The 17,823-nt window shown below is 50.8% G+C and overlaps 1 protein-coding gene and 1 long non-coding RNA gene across 4 annotated transcripts; one reads left to right on the top strand and one right to left on the bottom strand.

Annotated features, from left to right (window-relative positions):
• Positions 1-65: 65 nt before the first annotated feature.
• LOC119251895 (uncharacterized) lies at positions 66-10,566 on the top strand. 3 transcript variants are annotated; one of them, XR_008553032.1, is made up of 8 exons: positions 66-807; positions 1,498-1,683; positions 1,806-2,507; positions 3,213-3,320; positions 7,064-7,171; positions 7,609-7,678; positions 8,300-8,489; positions 10,309-10,566. It is a non-coding gene; the product is annotated as an uncharacterized LOC119251895 (long non-coding RNA). The 3 variants fall into 3 exon arrangements; XR_008553033.1 differs by having other exon boundaries at positions 7,612-7,678; XR_005126638.2 differs by lacking the exon at positions 3,213-3,320.
• Positions 2,052-12,793, bottom strand: LOC119251894 (leukocyte elastase inhibitor-like). The gene is made up of 7 exons (XM_037519168.2): positions 12,738-12,793; positions 7,986-8,160; positions 6,067-6,204; positions 5,579-5,696; positions 4,200-4,342; positions 3,937-4,104; positions 2,052-2,467 (listed from the first exon to the last, which is right to left on the bottom strand). Exons 2-7 carry the CDS (start codon positions 8,151-8,153, stop codon positions 2,066-2,068), a joined length of 1,137 nt encoding a protein of 378 aa, XP_037375065.1. The 5' UTR covers positions 8,154-8,160; positions 12,738-12,793; the 3' UTR covers positions 2,052-2,065.
• Positions 12,794-17,823: the final 5,030 nt, after the last annotated feature.

Below are 17,823 nucleotides of genomic sequence, written 5' to 3' on the forward strand. Positions count from 1 at the left end.
AGTGTCATAATGGATGTGGAGAGTCTTTATGAGAAAACACCCGAGTAGTGGGGGGGAAGCTGAGATCTTTGCTTAACAGTCTCTCCTACTCCAGTTTTCTTTTGGTAGTTTCTTGGCATCTTTATGGGAATCCCTACTTCTTGACTCCATGGACCTCATGAGAGTGACACGTGGGTCAGATAAAGGAGAACATACCAGGGAGCACAGGGGATTGGCAGGCAGCTCTTTAATGTTCTGAACAAAGCAAAATTCCCAGTCAACGTTGGATAGAAAAAGAAAAAGAGACTTCTCCAAAGAAGAAACGGAAATGGCCATAGACATGTGAAAAAATGTTCGACATCACTAATTATCAGGAAAATGCAAATCAAAACCTCGAGGAGATACTACCTCACTCCAGTGAAAATTGCCCACATTAAAAAAAATCTAGAAAGAACAAATATGGAAGTATGTGGAGATAAAGGAAGCTTCTTACACTGCTGGTGGGAACTAAACTCTCCAGTCACTCTGGAAAGCTGGGTAGAGGAACCCTAAAAACACTAAAACTGGATCTACCCTTTGATCCAGCAATTACACTCCTAGGGATCTACCCAAAGGACATTAAAAAACTAAATCGAATGGAACCTGCACACCCATGCTTTTTACAACATTATTTACAATAACCCAGTTATGGAAATGCCCCAAAATAGACAAATGGAACAAGAAGACGTGATATATTTACACAGTGGACTATGACTCGGCAGTCAAAAAGGAAAACTTGTGCCTCTTGTGGCAACATGGACGGAGCTGGAGAGCATTATGCCAGCCAAAGTAAGTCAGAAGAAAAAAGATAAACACTTATATGTGGAATATAGAGAAACCAAACAAAAGGTCAAGAAAATGTCAAAACTATCAAGCTGACCATAGCAAAGGAAGTGCAGAGCAAAGGAAGGGGTGGGGAGGAGGGGCCTTGAACAAAGGTCATAGGAAGATAGTTTATGGGAGATATGGTGGTGGGAGAACATGGGACTACAAAGATGAAAGAGAAATATATTAATAAAAAAAAATTAGTGGCCTGAAAACCAGTCCTATGGCACGTAACTCTTTAAGACAAAGATCAAGGTAAGGTTATCTTTGCTAAATGGAGGCTTAGTCGGGATTCTCTCCTCCATTTCAACTGATTGTCTCCTTTTAAGGTTCCCTGCAACTCCCAGAGTGTCTATGATGACGGCTAAAGGTCTATTAACTGGGGCTTCCCTGGTGGCGCAAGGGGTTAAGATACAACCTATGAAGCTGTTTGCAGCCTTTGCAGCATGAGTTCGATCCCTGGCCAGGGAGCAACCCACATAGCACAGCAGACCTCTCCTGACTCTCCTGACTCACCCACTACTCCTCTCAGCAGTGTATTTCAATCTGCCTGTTCTGCTCCCCACTCTGTCCTTTGAGGCGGGCCCCCCACACCTCTAACCTGTACACCAGCTCTTGTATGGATAAAATATATCCTTTTTTTTTTTTTTAAAGGACCTCCCCTGTGGTGCAGTGGATTGAGCACAGTGATATGAAGCTGTCCACAGTCTATGCAGTGCGGGTTCGATTCCCATCAAGCCAGGGAGAAACCCACATGGCGCAGTAGACCTCGTCTTCCTCCCCCGCTGCTCCCCTCAGCAGTGTCTTCGGTCCATGTGCCTGTTCCCCACTCTGTCTCTGGTGAATTCTCTTACCCTCCCGTGCCTCTGACCTATACCCAGTTCTTGTATAAATAAATATTTTTTAAAATTGTATAAAGTTCTATTCACTGAACCACAGTGTGTTCATGTTTCCCTGCACAGACAACGGCTTTGTCAAGAATCTACACATCTGGGAGATCTGTTTTAACTTGACACTTTCAAAATTAGTCCTGGAGCTGTGCATTGTAAAGAGAGGAAATATGACACCTGTGGCAGTGGACTTGGATGTCAAGACCCAGCAGAGTTGCACTTACAAAGGAAATGAAGCATTTGGATTTAGATAGTAGTTTTATTGGTGACGTTATATCTGCATTAAAAGTCAGATGATTAAACTCTAATTTGACCATATATTTCTACAGCCTCTAAGGGGAACACAATCTGCCTAAGAACAGGATGCTGCCAGAGGAGTTGTGACGAATCATGAAGATGAATGGGTGGTCGGCAACGAAATTTTGCTCTATCCCAGATTTACGCATGAATATGCCAACTGTGATGGCCACTGCCTCTGTGCCCTCCTCATTCACCTCCACAAAGGACTTGTGAATCATTTTTGATATGAAAATATCTGTGGTATCTGTCATGCCAGACAGATCCGCCTTGCTGCTGCTAAAGAGATCTTCCACACCCATGCGAGCCAGGTGGGAGCTGAGATCATAGGTCTCCTCCAGCTTGAATTTGGGCAAGTGCACGTGGACATCCCTATGAACCATATTCTTGGGCTTGGTCCACTCATGCAGTTTTTCCAATGTCAACTGCTGCTCGATCTGGAATTAGAATGTGCAAAGAGAAAACAATTTTATATAGGTAAGTACTAAAGGGTTATTATAGGAATAGCCCCTAATATCAGTTGCTCCTTTGTTTCCTTCCTGTTTTGTGCCAGTTCTTTCCAGCAATTGGGATAATGAGAGAGTGTGTGTTCTAAGTCATCCAGGGCCCCAGTCAGGGAGGCTGGACATCAGCTCCAACAAACAACCATCCATCCATCTCTCCATCCACCCACCTGTCCATGCATCCACACACCCCGTAGTACAGCCTCATCCTACCCATCTGTCTACCCACTCTCCCAGGACTCAATATTACTCCACCATTATACGGAATCACTGTGATGGGTTATGACCATGAAGGCTATATTACATGTTGACTAATTGGTTGTGTGGTGAAAGGGTAAATGTAAAAGTTTTCTTCTATCCTATTCTATTTATTCTGAACCCACTAAACACCGTGGTGATCCGTGAACCACACAGAGCTACAATAACGTCTAATAGATTTAGCTCCTAAGGAAAAATAGAAAAGATCCTACATCCTCATCTGAAATGGGGCTAATAACAGACCCTCCCTTTATTCTAACATTGTCATTAGAATTAAATGATTTGGACACAGTAAGGACTATGGAAGTGCCCGCTGTTATCACTGCTGTTTTATTAGCATGATAGGACTAGAGCAGAACCATCATTACACTAGTTCTGTTGCTGTTGGTCATCCCTTTCATGAGACTCTTTTTATTATCAGAGAACAGATGAAGGTGGAAAACAACTGAAAGAGGGACATGCTGATATTTCCATCCTCTATATATGCAAATAGATACTACATTAGGATCCCCTCCAGACTGCAACTTTGGTGAGGAGAAAGTGGCGATATAACACAGAGGCTAGAGACACTGAGAAAAAACATAATCTCCAGGTTTTGCCTGGTCCCAGTCCTGGCAAGAGATTCCATAGCCTTTAAGTCCTTATAGTAGAACTTTATACCAAGTTCACACTAGGAAACAGGCTTAACCTTCAAACTCACTTGTCTCAGGAGACTTCTGTGATAGAGTTACTGGGAATTGAATTCACAATCTGTGTGCATAGTAAGGAGATCGGAGAGTGTCATAAAAGAACCCTGAGAGCATAGGATGACGCTATAAGTCATACATTACTGGGTTTCAATTTTGAACAAATTCATTTTAATAAAACAACCCTCAGTCTAAAGTTCTATTAAGAGAGTTTGCATGAGCTGCCCATGACCAGCATTACATCTAGTGTAGGTCTTTGCATGGTCCCCACAACTGTTCTCTTAGAGTCCCTGAAATTTTAAATGAAGGACTCCCAGGTAGTAAATGTGATGGACTAGGTTACAAAAGAATGGGGAAGTGAAGTGATTCAATAAGCACATAACGAGCACTGACCACTCAGCACACACAGGAGGACTCACACAGGAAAGGAGAGAGAAGGACGAAACGCAGGAGCATCACCTTCTCCAGCCCTGTGGACTCGTCCTCTATGTCATCGGGCAGCAGGATGACCATGCTGAGCTCCCCGCCCTTGTACGGCAGTTCCAGCACGCGGCACTTGAGTGGCCGGATGAAGCCAAATAGCAGTTTCTTCTTCTGGTACATCATTTTCACTATTTTTGTTTCTCGCTGAAAGGTTGGAAAAAAAATCTCTATTATCTGCATTCATGTAGAGCAAGAGGATGTTTGCTCTTGTAGAGCAAAGAGACCATGCATGGGCTCACCTTATTCAACCTGAATGGGGCGTCCCTGGTTTCCTCTTTTCTGAATTCGTCCTGCCAGGAGCCTTTGAAGTAGATGGCATTCACCAGCACAAGCTTAGTCATGCTACCCACCACACCTGCAGCCAACATTTCTGGAATCTTCCCTGAGAGGATAAAGTAAGATTTTTTTTTGTTAATCCACTTCTCAGCACTCCAAATCTAAACTATTTGGTCAGCACAGAAATGCATTTCAAACACATCGTTTCCATTTCATTTCCCTTGAACATAGTGTCGAGGTGAAAACTCCCTTGGCGTGTCTGACTGCACCAACTCACCAGGCTGATGAATGACACACCCAGTCCCCCAGAGCCTGTACTTCAGTACAAGTCTAAGGTGCTGAAAAGCAGAAAACAGGAAAATGCCCCTTTTCTGGAGTATGATTGCAAGGAGTCTTGTTTGTGATTGGCCATTCTATTCAGGATAACAATATATATAGTCTTGCATGACAGGGTTTTGAATCACTAGGAAGTCAGTCCTTCAAATCCGCTAGGTGGCAGCAACCCTCAAACTATGCAAAGGTAGGAAGGTTCCTCTACTGATCACAGGCTCCACCAAGCACCCCTCCTACATGCAGGGTGTCTGTAGTAGCCTCTTTTCATTCCATGACCAGGGAAAAGACATGCCCAGCTGGACAGCACATCCCACCCGCCACGCCGCACCTGGAGCCAGGATGCAGGAAAGAGGTTCATGAATATTAGTGTGTGAGCCCCACAGGTTATTTACTGACAATGGTGGATTAAATAATTTGGACGACTGGATTACCCTCCCATGCCCCTAAATTTTATTCCTTTTATTCTACAGATAATATTAGCTTTAACTTTAAAATGTAGTTTAAGGGAACATCAGAGAAAATATTTAGCTGCTTTGGTTCATTCATGTCTACGATTCCGCTTGACAGAATCTAAATTTTTAAAGATTTGTTTTATTTTGCATGCATGCATGAGCTGGGGTACAGGCCAGAGGTGCAGAAAGAATTTCCCAGAGATAGTGTGGGGAGCAGGACAACGGTATCTACTGAAATACACTGCGGAGGGGAGCAGCAGGGAGACAGGAGAGGTCTGTTGCACCATGTGTGTCAGTTTCCCGACCAGGGATCAAACTCGTGCTGCAGTAGTTGGGGATAGCTTCATAGTGCTGAGACTCAACCCCTTGGCCATCAGGGAGGCCCAGAATTTCTGTGTCTGATAGCTGCTCAGCACTGGACAACAGGTTCACCCGCAGGGTGAAGTCGGAAGGAGGAGGTAGGGAGAGGGTGTGGGGAGGGCATCCTATACAGGTGGGAAGCTGGAGACGCAGAGGCAGGACCCTGTACAAGGACCACACTCTGTCCACCCACTTACCTTCCGTTTGCTCTTTGACCCACTGGTTGATCACCTTCCTGGCACCTTCAGAGTTGCCCTGGAAATCCACACTGGCCAGCTCAGCACCATACAGCTCCTGAGTTGAAGCTAAGAACTCCTATTAAAAAAAGAAGAAGAAAATCAATGTTATGAGTGAATCTTACTATCTACAGAAGTCATTTTCTAAGATCTTTGAAAGCAATCAAAATTGAGTTCAAGGCATCTGATTCTTATAACCTAAAGTTTCCTAACTTCTGCACAAATAACAAATACTGATTGCACTTGGAAGGGAGTAATGGCGTCACTCTTGTTTTAAAGGGACACAGCCAGGACCATCTCTTCACTTGTGAAAACCAAGGGAACATCATGAGTCGTACATTTTCATTCGGTATTATTTTCTGAATGTTTATAAAAATTTAAACTGACTTGATTTTGCTGGGAAAAGCACACGTTGTCTAGTGAGTAGAACTCCAGGAGAAAGAACTTACAGGGAGGAAATTATAGGTGGTCTCTCCGTATAACCTGTTAGCCAGTTTCAGCACATAGGAGGCGTCAGGCTTGTTGACAGCAGCGATCAGACTCTGAAATCTGGAATGAACCTTCTCTACCTCGTCAAAATGAAGAGTCTACAATGAAGAAAACATTTTCTATAAACATTTACTTTGAAATTATAAAGTGAATCCCAAGAGTTTGTTTCTATCAAAGGAATGTGTTGTCATTACTAAGCACTGATGACCCAACCTATAATCTTATTAGTTTTTCTTTGAAGAACAAATGATGGAGAATCCAAAACTTACAGCTTTGTGAAACTTACTCATCCCACCTTAGAGCCAGATTTTATGTCAGTTTTTTTAGTTATCATTCTAGTTCTGCAAATATGAGTGGTTAGTAAACTAAATATTTCTACAAGTCTTTCCTTTTCCCCAAGAAAATCATAAATGGTGTGTTTACATGAATACTCAAATCTAATTTTCTATTATCATAAAATTTTATCAACTATTATTTTACTGAACGTTCTGAGAAATAAACCTGAAAACTAAGAATCATCACCTCTGTGGGAACAAAGATATTATAGATTGAGAATTTTTTTTCTAATTACACCATGAGCAACAGTAACTCAATTATTTAAAATACTTCTTTAAGCATAACATTTGGCAAAGGTTTAATTTCCCACATATCAATTGCAAAACAAGAATGCTTTTATGGCTTTATGAGGCCTGGGCTGTTCCTGGCTTTTAAGACACAGAACAAACCCAAAGTGTGTACAAAGTCCAGGTATTCACAGAGTGGGATGTTTGCCGAGTGCTGTGATCCATCTGTTTTAATGGAAACGGAGCGGAAGGCTCTAAAACTATTCTCTCTGAGGTCACCCAATCCCAGAAAGCCACAGAATAGAGGCTGGGGTGACCTTTTAAGAAGCAAATCCAAATTAGTACCAGTGGATTCTTGAAAACTTTAAAATGCTTTTCTTCTGTGGTTCTGCAGATGCGGGTCTCATTCACTTAGAGATGTTTCCGTTAAGTGGGGTCATAGAGGCTTTGCACCTGGAAAGGTCCATAACCCTGACCCCAGGGCTGGCCGTCCCGGCTGCAGGTGAGTGTCAGGTGTGACTGGGGTGGCAGAAAGCCCTTCTCTGCGGCCATTCCTTTCACTCACTGTCAGGGAGAGCCAGTGTCCCTCTCTCAGAAACAAGGCACACCTGGCACAGTTGCCCTCCACACCTATAAGGAGAGCAGAAGGTGGCATCGCCCGCCTTTCTGGCTGAAGAGTGACCTGCAGTAAGTCACCCAGGGTTTGGCCCTGCTCTTCAGGCCCCCAGGATCAGGCTCCACAGGGTCTCCTGCCCAGGGCCCAGGACATCAGAACTTAGAGCCACACCCAGCACTGGGCACAGGCGGGGCCTCAGAATACAGAGTCCCCTGTCTCCTTGTCCCCCTCAGCAAGCAAGTCCACCACCTTCCACAGCAGTGCATTTCCGGGTGTCATTCTGCTCAGAAGTAATTTACATGACAGGCGTTCTCTGTTCCCAGCAGGTCTGCACATGCAAAGCTGACCCAGGAAATGCCTAGTCCCGGAGGACAACTGAGACCACAGAGCCAGGTCTGCAGCCTGAACAGCAGAGATCTGCCCTGTGCCAGGGGTCCTGGCCTGCTGCTCCCCCATCCTCAGCCAATCACACCACAGTGCCTGGCCCCTAGTATTTGCTCACTAAAACAGGTCACTCAAAGGGAAAACTTGCAGCAAATGGACTGTGCCTGGGGCTTTCCTGAAAGTCTCCCCCACAGTGGGGATCTGAGCACAGAAACAGATTTCACATGCTCAGGGAGAGCCCCAAAGCCGGCTCTCCGCATCTTCGGCACAGACTTTGGCAGGGAATGGGTCTCTCTCTCTTTTTCTTTCTGCTGACCTTGGACACTTGGGCCGCAGTGTTGCCTCTGGTCCCCAGAAAGACCATGGCCAGTGCTGAGGAGATGCTCAGAGGAGAGAAGAAGAGGTTCCCACGGGGGCTGTCTTCACTCAAGGTGCGGAACAGGTCCAGGGCGAAGGCGGAGTTGGCGGCGCTCAGCTGCTCCATGGCGAGGCTGCAACACAGACCCGAGCCTGTGTCCTCTTGTGTACATGGGCTGTTAAGAACTGCATTTCCCCAGCCCCATCCTCAGCCCCAGCCACCCACCCTGAACCTCCCCCCAATCTGTCACTTCCTCTTTTTTATTCCTGCAGGGTAAGAACACTTTCCAGAGCACACCAACGTGGATCCAGGGACGGCCCGAGAAGTGATGATCTCCACTTTCCGACACGTCTGAGCCTGCAGACAGCTGAGCCAGGAGCAGCGTGCACCCGAAAGTAAGAAGGTGTCCACTCTAGAACCACAGCCACCTCCAATGCATTAAAGCAAAAGTCATCAAAGCAGGTATATAATGTGCACCTTTGAGGTTCCAGCCCTAATGTGGGGAGAGGGTAGCTCCCAAGCCAGTAGCAGCTGCAGTTTGAAAACCCTGCAGTGCCCAGGGTCTGTCAGGGCAGTCGCTAGGGAGACGAGATCCTCTCTGTCCCTCCAGCGGAAGGCACAATGCCCAGGAGGATGGCTAAGCACCTGGTCCCCGGATCCTGTCCCCTCTCTGTCCCCCAGTTTCCCCACATATAGGTCAGGATGACTACAGGGGGTGCTGGCTGCTTGGTGTGTAGTAATGCAAAGATCCTCTCTGGTTGAGCTGTAATCTCTAGACCACACCTGCCTCCTCCCTCTTCCCCCAGCCATGGAGAGAAGTGGCTTCAGGGCCTGGCTGCCTGGAAACTCACAAACAGCTGTGGAGGGAGTTCCAGAGAGAAAGGATAAGCAATCTGTTCTCAGGCCTTGGAGCAGCCACACCCCAACCACCCTCCACAGCCCACCCTCCTGGCAGAGCTGCCCTGAAGCATCAGGGAGGACTGCTGCTTGCCCAGAGCTGGGAGCTGGGCACCAGCAGTGCGGGGAGCTGTCCTGATTGGAGGGAACTGTCTTCTCCCTGCCAAGGACATGCTGGCAGGGACTGCTCCTGATCTCAGCCCGTGAGCCCCTTGCTGGCCTTTCCCGCTCACCCCACCCCACTATAGCCCCCCTGATTCTTGTCCTACTGATTTCTTGGCTGGACAGGATCCTGCAGAAGTGTGAGATCTGTGCTGCAGGTCCTCTCCTGCCACCCTTATAACTGGGGACATGAGTGTCCTGTCAACAGGGAGGCTCCTCCCCCAGGGGATTTCCTTGAGTCTGCACTGCCAGGGCTAGTGGTGACTAGTGGATCCAACACCAGCACCACACAGCGCCCTCCACAGGGGATCAACACATTGCTGAGTTCTAGGCAAATTGGGATCTCTGACAAGGACCTGATGGACTATTTCTAACTAAGAGTGAGAAATGACACTTATCACCAATTAGAAGGCAAGCTAGCCAGCACAGTATAGAGAGAATCCACCCTACAGATACACTCCAAACTCTCTCCCTGAAGCAATTTTGAAGTAATTCCCCAGCCATCAAAACTGCCCCCTGCTCTCATGCAGTCTCAACATGAAGGGGGAAGAGGGAAGACCCTTTACAATGCACCGGGGCAAATAAGGCCTCAGTAATGAGAGTGAAATTCTCTCCACTGTTTAAAAATGAACAAACAGGAGTTTGATACTAGGACGGTAGACTGATTGCCAGCTTGTCAGAAGAGAGTAACCATCATTTGTGGAAAGCCTGTCATAGCTATATTGAAGTCCTTTGAGTAAATCTGTTACTTCTCCATCATGTCCCATGGAACGGGAGGTCCACTCTCAGCTTCCACTAGGGGCTAAAGTCAGAAAGTCAGGAGAAGTAGCTGCCTGGAAAAGTTATTGAATGTTGACCTGCATGAACCAAAGACACAGTGCCCTGCATTTTTCATTCCCCCTGACACCACGTGTGTGTGCTCTGGCGAGTTAGTAATCTGGGTCAATCACAGAGAAAAGCACTCCCCAAATCCACACACACACTGTAGAGCGATCGGACAGTGTCCCCCTGAACACCATCCTTCATCAACCCATACTGCACTGTCAGAGGGAAGTCACTGCTCCGTCCAGTAGTTGGGCATCATCTTGTGGCTTTAAAATGTGAGGGGTCACTCCCCAAGGTCAGGGGGAGACTCTGGAGCTCTGGGATGGGGCTGCCTGTTTGGGGCAGTGTTTGCTGTATCGACTCAGCTCCAAAACACGCTCCTCCTGACCATCCCCAGTGATGTCACTCTGGGAAGACACCAGCAGACATGTGTGTGAATGTGAGACATGCTCAGCACACCCTTCTTGGAATGACACCGGACCCGGAAAGCTCATAGCGCCAGTCATGAAGGATGCATAATGAATACAGCCGGATAACAAGTGACAATAGAAAAGTATGGACCACAGCATTATCTAGCCCCACACAGCTGAATTCCACACAATGTTCATATTTGAACAATGTGTGATTTCTCCTCTCAGGTATAATCCCCATAAAATTTAACTGCTAAGTCACCCATGAACCATCACCATAGACTCTTTTTTTTTTTAAAGATTTATTTATTTATGCATACCAGAACTGTGTGCAGGCCAGAGGTACACAGGGGTGGGTGAGAGGATTCACCAGAGACAGAGTGGGGAACAGAACAGGCAGAAGGACTGAAATACACTGCTGAGGGGAGCAGCGGGCAAGTCAGGAGAGGTCTGCTGCACCATGTGGGTAGCTCCCTGGCCAGCCAGGTGGAACTTGTGCTGCAGAGGCTGTGGATAGCTTCGCAGTGTGTGCTTAACCCCTTACACAAGCAGGGAGGCCCATCACCATAGACTTTTATGCTCTTTCTACCTTTGTTTTAATCCCTCCTCCTATACTTACCCTCATACTCTTAATAGTTAAATCAAGAGCCTGATTTTGTTGTTGCTTAGCTAAGAGCCTGAATTTGTTGTTGCATAGCTAAGTTAAAAGCCTGAGTGTGTTGTTGCACATTCTCAGTATGTGAAGTAGAACATCTACCTCTCATAGAACCAAGAATGTAGCAAATGGCGCTTACACACACTACCAGAAAAACACCCAGAAGCACAGACTGTAAAGGGATGGCTTGTAAACCACCCAGGTGTGTATACAGAAGTAAAATTATGTGCCATACACCAGGTTTTATCCAACCCGCAGGCTGGGGATTGAAACCAGGATGCATTCATGTGTCCAGGTAGGATTTCCTAGAGATGACACAGCGCAGATCCTGGGGATGGGCCACCTCCTTCTGCTCGGGTTTTGCCCAGCTGGCTCCCTGTGAGGAGGTAACAGATCCAAAGCCATTGTACTTTGGGGACAGATTTCTCATTTCCGTGACAGTGAAAGCGGGTCCCCACAGCACAAGCTATGGGGCAAGACCAGCTTTTTTCTTTTCATTGGAAGAGCAGTGAGTTTTCCCTCCAGCCCAGAAGCTGCCTGTGGCCAGGGCAAACAGGTGCAAGTGGTGGGAATCTTACTGCTGCCACCAGAGATCACACTGGCCCGAGGAAGCAGAGGGGTTCCCCTACCCTGCCCCTGGAGCATGCTGCCCATGAAGCCCCACGGGGCCAGCCCCAGTGCTGTTGCTCCTCCACCTGCAGGCAGTAGAGAGCCCCTGGTGGCCTGGAGGGCAGAGTGGGCTGACCAGGTGTGAGCTGTGAGCTGATTGGTAACTGGTCCAATCAGACTGGTAGGGGTTGAGGGGGGCTCTGACAGGAGATGAGTTAGGGCAGGCGGCTGCTTGGGACCCATGCTCTGGCCCTGACGCTTCCTAGAAAAGACTAACTGTTCCTGAGATCAGAAGAAAAAGAACAAACCCCAAGCAGCAACCTCTGAAGAAAGAAGAGAAGCCAAAAACCTTCACAGAGTCTGGGGCCACCACCCTCAGGCCCTGCCTCTGACATCCCCTGAAGGCGCAGCAGCCGCCCTGGGCCTGGGAGCTGCTTGGTGGTGCTGGTGGCCCACAACCCACAGGCAGCTGTGACGCTGGTGTTTCTGACAGTGCCCCCTCCTAGTGACTGTGGTGACCACTGCTGCCCAGTCGGCCTGGCACAGCTGACAGGTGACCAGCATCTGTGTCGGGGTCACCCCTGAGAGCAGGTGATGCTCCTGACCATCTTGCACAGCCTCCCAGCACGGCTGCTCCATTGATGTCTGGTCCGGTATCCAGTGCTGCTGTCCCGGCCTCCAGGCCACACAGCGATTGCTGCGACATCTCAGAGCCTCGCCTGTGAGCACCCCCAGCTGCGGGGACTTGGATCCAGGCTGCAGCTGCTCATGGGCCACCAGCTCCAGGCCCTCGCTGGCCAGGTGGCTCCATCCTGGGACTTCTGGACACTGTGGTCACTATCTGGGTAAGAGAGCCTCCGCTCTTGAGCTTAAGGAATGTTTCCCCCATTTGTTAAATACACCCCATTGTTGTATTTCCCTGAGCCGGAGTGGTCATGCATTGTTCAAGGGGGTGGGGAACCTACAGACACTGACCTGCCCCCTAAGGGCCCTGTCCCCTGGGCCTGCTGTAGCCCCCACAGCACACCCTCCCATCAGTGAGGACCGGCCTGTGGGCTGTGGTTTAGGCTCCAGGGTGAATGTGGTAGAGGCTTGTATGGACCCCTGTGCTCCCCCCCACCTAGAGGACAGAGACAGTGGTTAATGCCAGACCTTGGGACACAGCTCGTCCATCGTGTCTCAGGGAGAGGCAGGTGCAGTTTTCTGACTATGAAGCAGAGTCTGCCCGGGCTCAGGGAAAGCAACGGTGCCACAGACCTGGGCTGATTTTAAATCAGCCACTGAATAGGACCCATCGCCATAGATTTCTGCCACAGGAGCACTGGGTCCCGCTCTGGGCCACCAGTGAGTAACAGAGTGGCCCACCGAGCCATGACAACACAGTCACTGCCCTTTATTTGACAGGTGATGATCGTGACAGCATCCCATGACCCTGGGCTGCTGGGTGGGGCCTGTTGGGAGTGGTTTTGTCGGCTCCCAAATTGGGGTGCACAAGTGCTGGTAAGTCCATGATATTGTATGACCCACAGGAGCCAAGTCTGCATGGAGCCTTCTCTGAGGAGGGCCCACTTCTGTGAACAGGAACCCTTTTTGTGCCTTAGAACCCCTTCTGTAAGGGTTGCACCTGTGCACTGGTTCTGGCTACAAGTTGTTCAGGAAACACAGGACATTACCCCACTCAGGGTGTCTCAAGTGTGACCTGGCACCATGGGGACCCGCTATCCCACCTGGGGGTGGCAGAGGGCATCTTCTGTGCACTACCCTGCTGTGGCTCCTGGGGGCTCACAGTAGGGCTCCCCCCTGATTAGGACACCACTTCCCGATGCCAGGAGAGGACAGGAGCCAGGGACAGCAAGGACCAGCTCAGAGTCTAGAGGTGAATCCATTTTCCACACCAGGGCTGATCCGTGACCGTCCACCCCTCTGTGTCCACACCTAAAACTAAAGAGCCAGTTCCCAAAGGGTTCACCAGCCTGGACTCAGGATCAGTGAGCACAGCCCAAGGGGGCGGGCTCCTTCCTGTTCCAGCCACACGGTGGCGCTGGCGAGCTGGGAGGGACTGTGGCCCCACTAGCCCCATCTACAGGGCAGGCATTGGGGTAACTTCCCCTGTCCCTCTCTAGGGGCCACCCCAGGAATAGGGCAAAGCATTAGGAAGATGCCCACACAGGACAGGGCTCAGGAGCTCCTGATTTCTAGAAACTTGGGAGCAGGGTGCTCATTTATGCCAGGAGGCCTGATTCTTCGTATCATGACGAACTTGCAGAGATGGGTGGAGAGAGCATCCACCCCTTGGCCCCCAGGGAAGTTGTCCCCACCCAGAGGCTCCACAGGGGTGAGCATGTCCTAGGGATGCTGTATGGAGCATCTCAGGTCTCTGCTCCTCCCAGAGCCCCAACAAAATCCCTGGGAAGAGGTAGTCTCCCCATGGGGTGTCTGCCTCACCCGTAGTCTCCACAGTCACAGACACCCCCAACTCAGAGGCTGGCCAACTGGGAGGTGCCCAGAGCTGCCATCATTTTGTCCTCACAGGAGGCTGGTCCTGACCCGTGGGCCCATGGGGGCCCTTCCTCAGGGAGGTTTGTACAGGAAGATGCTGTGCCAGGAGGGCAATGAGTGCCCAAGCCCCAAATCCCTACAAAAGCTCTCACCCTTTCAGGTTCTTAGGCCCTCTACTGTCCCCTTCTCTCCTGGACCCTCTCCCTCCCCCTCACAGTGAAGCTGGGGCTGCCCTGGCCTAGAGTGAGGGGCCTCTTTGCAAGGAAAGGCTGGAGCCAAGTCTGTGTCTCATGTGTTACAGGGATAGGCCCGGAGGCCCTGTGGATGCAGGAACAGGGATTAGGGGTTCTAGAAATTGTGTTCTTGATTTTATTGGAATTAGGTCTAAAATAGGTTCTGAGCGGGGCTCTTATTGGCACAATACACCGTGACAGTTAGAATGTGGACGTTTCAGCATCTTAGGGGCCTGGAGATCTTCCTCTGTGATGCCCCTGCTGGTGGGGCAGACAGATCAGTCCTTTGCATGTGAATTTACCCGATTTCCCTCCCATGAATGGGCTTTGGGGTCAGACCTGAGAACTCTTCACCTAGTGCTGGTCTTGACCATGTTCCCTTGGGTTACTCTAAGAGTTTAGGGTTCTACATCTCCTATGTAAACCCATGATCCACTTTCAGTTCCCCTGTGGTTCTGCAGATGCGGGTCTCATTCACTTAGAGATGTTTCCTTTAAGTGGGATCATAGAGGCTTTGCAGCTGGAAGGTCCATCACCCTGACCCCAGGGCTGGCCGTCCTGGCTGCAGGTGAGTGTCAGGTGTGACTGGGGTGGCAGAAAGCCCTTCTCTGCAGCCACTCCCTTCCCTCAGAATCAGGGAAAGCCAGAGTCCCTCTCTCAGAAATAAGACATACCTGGCACAGGTGTCCCCCACACCTATAAGGGGAGCAGAAGGTGAGTATCACCCACCTTTCCTGCTGGAAGAGTCACCCAGGGCTTCTCCCTCCCCTGAAGCCACATGTCTCAGTCTCTCTGTTCTCTGAGGGCCTCCTGCCCACAGGGCCCAGGATATCAGAACCTACAGCCACACCCAGCACTGGGCACAGGCGGGGCCTCAGCACAGAATTCCCCTGTCTCCTGGTCGCCCTCAGCAAGCCAGTTCACCACCTTCCACAGCAGTGCATTTCCAGTGTCATTCTGCTCAGAATTAATTTCCATGACAGGCGTTCCCTGTTCCCAGCAGGTCTGCACATGCAAAGCTGACCCACGAAATGCTGATTCCCGGAAAACAGGCTGAGACCACAGAGCCAGGTCTGCAGCCAGAACAGCAGAAGCCTGCATTGCCCCAGGGGTCCTGGCCTGCTGCTCCCCCATCCTCAGCTAATCACACCAGACCTGGCACCTAGTAGGTGCTCATTAAACAGGGGACAAAGGGAAAGCCCAAGGCAAATGGACTGTGCCTGGGGTTTGTCCTGAAAGTCTCCCCCACAGTGGGGCTCTGAGCCCAGAAACAGATTTTACATGTGCAGGGAGAGCCCCAAGGCCGGCTCTCCACATCCTCAGCAGAGACTCTGGCAGGGAAGGGGTCTCTCTCTGTGTCTGCTGACCTTGGACAGCTGGGCCGCAGTGTTGCCTCTGGTCCCCAGGAAGACCATGGCCAGTGCCGAGGAGATGCTCAGCGGAAAGAAGAGGTTCCCACCGGGGCTGTCTTCACTCAGGGTGCGGAGCAGGGCCAGGGCGAAGGCGGAGTTGGCGGCGCTCAGCTGCTCCATGGCGAGGCTGCAACACAGACCCGAGCCTGCCTGGAAACTGGCAAGTAGTAAGGGGAAGGAGGGAGGCCCCGGGAGAAAATGAAGCAACCTGATCTCAGGCCTGCACTGGCCAAGCCTGGCCTTCCTCCCCTCCCCACCCGCCTGGCCCAGGACTCCAGGGTGCAGAGGACCCCAGGCTGCACCGGGGTCCTGAGCTTGGTGCACAGTGCAGGCAGCATGGGGAGCTCCCAGGGGAGCACCGAGTCTCCACCCAGCCAAGGAGATCCGGGCTTGGGCTATGGGCAATCTCAGCTGCTGGCCTCTGTTGCTCACCCCGACTGCATACAGCGCCTCTGTTTCCAGATCCTACCTGCTGCTGTGCTGGTTGGATCCTGAGGAAGGGCGGAATCTGTGCTGAAGATCCCCTTGCAGAGGATCTTATAGTTGTGCAAAGGGAGTGCCCTGGCAGCTGGCAGCCCTCCCCCAGGGGCATATTTTTAATTAATTTATTTATTCATACAAGAACTGGGCTGCAGTCCAGAGGTGTGGAGGTGTTCACCAGAGACAGAGTGGGGAGCAGAATAGGCGGATCTACTTAAACACACTGCTGAGGGGAGCAGCGGGGAGACAGAAGAGGTCTGCTGCTCCATGAGGGTAGCTGCCTGCCCGGGGATCAAACTCGTGCTGCAGGGGCTGCGGATAGCTTCATAGGTTGCGTTTTGTCCCCTTAAGCCACCAGGGAGGCCCTGTTCTGCATTTTTATTTCCACCTGACATGAGTGTTTGTGCTCTAGTGACTAGGGACTCTGGGTCCGAGGCCATTCTGCTTTGGAGAACAGCTTTGCTCATTTCAGTGTTGGTGACAGCGGGCCCCAGCGGGAGGCAGAGACAGCTCTCCTGCCCCTGGCTGAGCAGTGGGAGCAACTGGAGAGGCAGTGACTATTTTCTGTCTGGCACCAGAAGCTGTTTGCAGCAATGCAAGCGGCAGCGGGTGGGGGCATTTCACTGCCCGCCAGTAGAGACCGCACTGGCACTGAGGCTGCAGGCCGAGGCCAGCATTGATGGTCAGTGGCCCTGGCTCAGGGCTGCAGGGAGGAGCATGGGGCCCCACGGGGCCAGCCCCAGCACTGAGGCTCCTCCAGCTGCAGGCAGTAGAGAGGCCCATGGAGGGTGCAGGGTGCTGGATCAGGGGCCGGCTGTGAGCTGATTGGCAAATGGTCCAGTCAGCCAGTGGGTTGAGAAGGGTCCAATCAGCCTGGTAGGTGGGCGCCCTGACAGGAGATGAGGCGGGGCAGGCGCCAGCTTGGGACACGCACTCTGGGCCTGATGCTCTTCCTGGCCTCTCGGGAAAGAACACTACTACGTTCTCGACCTCCAAAGGGGAAGGAAAGACAGCAGTTGACTCCGAGGAAAGAAAAGAAGCTAAAAAGGTTTGTAGAGACACCAAAGAGCTTCTCAGAGGCCGGGGGTGGAGTCTGGGAAGCCACTGCCCTCAGGCCTGCAGCCGGCCCGTGCCCAGTATCTCAGTGAGCTGCTTGGTGTTGGTGAGCCCACGACTCACAAACAGCTGTAACGCTGGTGACGGGTGGTGACCGACACTCCGTCCGGGCCACCTCTGGGAGCTGGTAACTCCTCCTGCCCGTCCGGGACCACCTCTGGGTGCGGCTGCTGCATTGCTGTCTGGTCCAGCATCGGGTGCTGTCGAGGGAGGCGCTGCCCACACACCGCCAGCTGGAGGCATCCTTGGGGCCCGTCTTGGGACTGGACAGAGGACTCCTTTCTCCAGGAATCCCTTTCGGTAAGGAGGACCCCTTCTGTGAGGGCTGCGTCTGGGGCCCTCGCGTGTCAACGTGGCCGCTGCTGGATGACCTTGACCTGGTTTCCACATCCTCCATATTGACAGGGGAGGCCACACTGTCTGGCATGAAGGGAGAGTTGGGAGGGTGTTTCTGCCAGACCAGGACCCCGATTTCATGGTCTGGCTCCACGCTAGGCT

The sequence above is a fragment of the Talpa occidentalis genome, unplaced genomic scaffold (genome assembly GCF_014898055.3).
Source record: "Talpa occidentalis isolate TD23 unplaced genomic scaffold, MPIMG_talOcc4v2.1 talOcc4.2, whole genome shotgun sequence".
Taxonomy (NCBI): Eukaryota; Metazoa; Chordata; class Mammalia; order Eulipotyphla; family Talpidae; genus Talpa; species Talpa occidentalis.

Coding starts and splice junctions, on each gene's coding strand:
- LOC119251894 (XM_037519168.2), bottom strand. CDS start 8,153: ATGGAGCAGCTGAGCGCCGCCAACTCCGCCTTCGCCCTGGACCTGTTC. Junction 5,697..6,066: donor CCACCTATAATTTCCTCCCT/GTAAGTTCTTTC, acceptor TTTTTTTAATAG/GAGTTCTTAGCTTCAACTCA. Junction 4,343..5,578: donor GGTCAAAGAGCAAACGGAAG/GTAAGTGGGTGG, acceptor TTATCCTCTCAG/GGAAGATTCCAGAAATGTTG.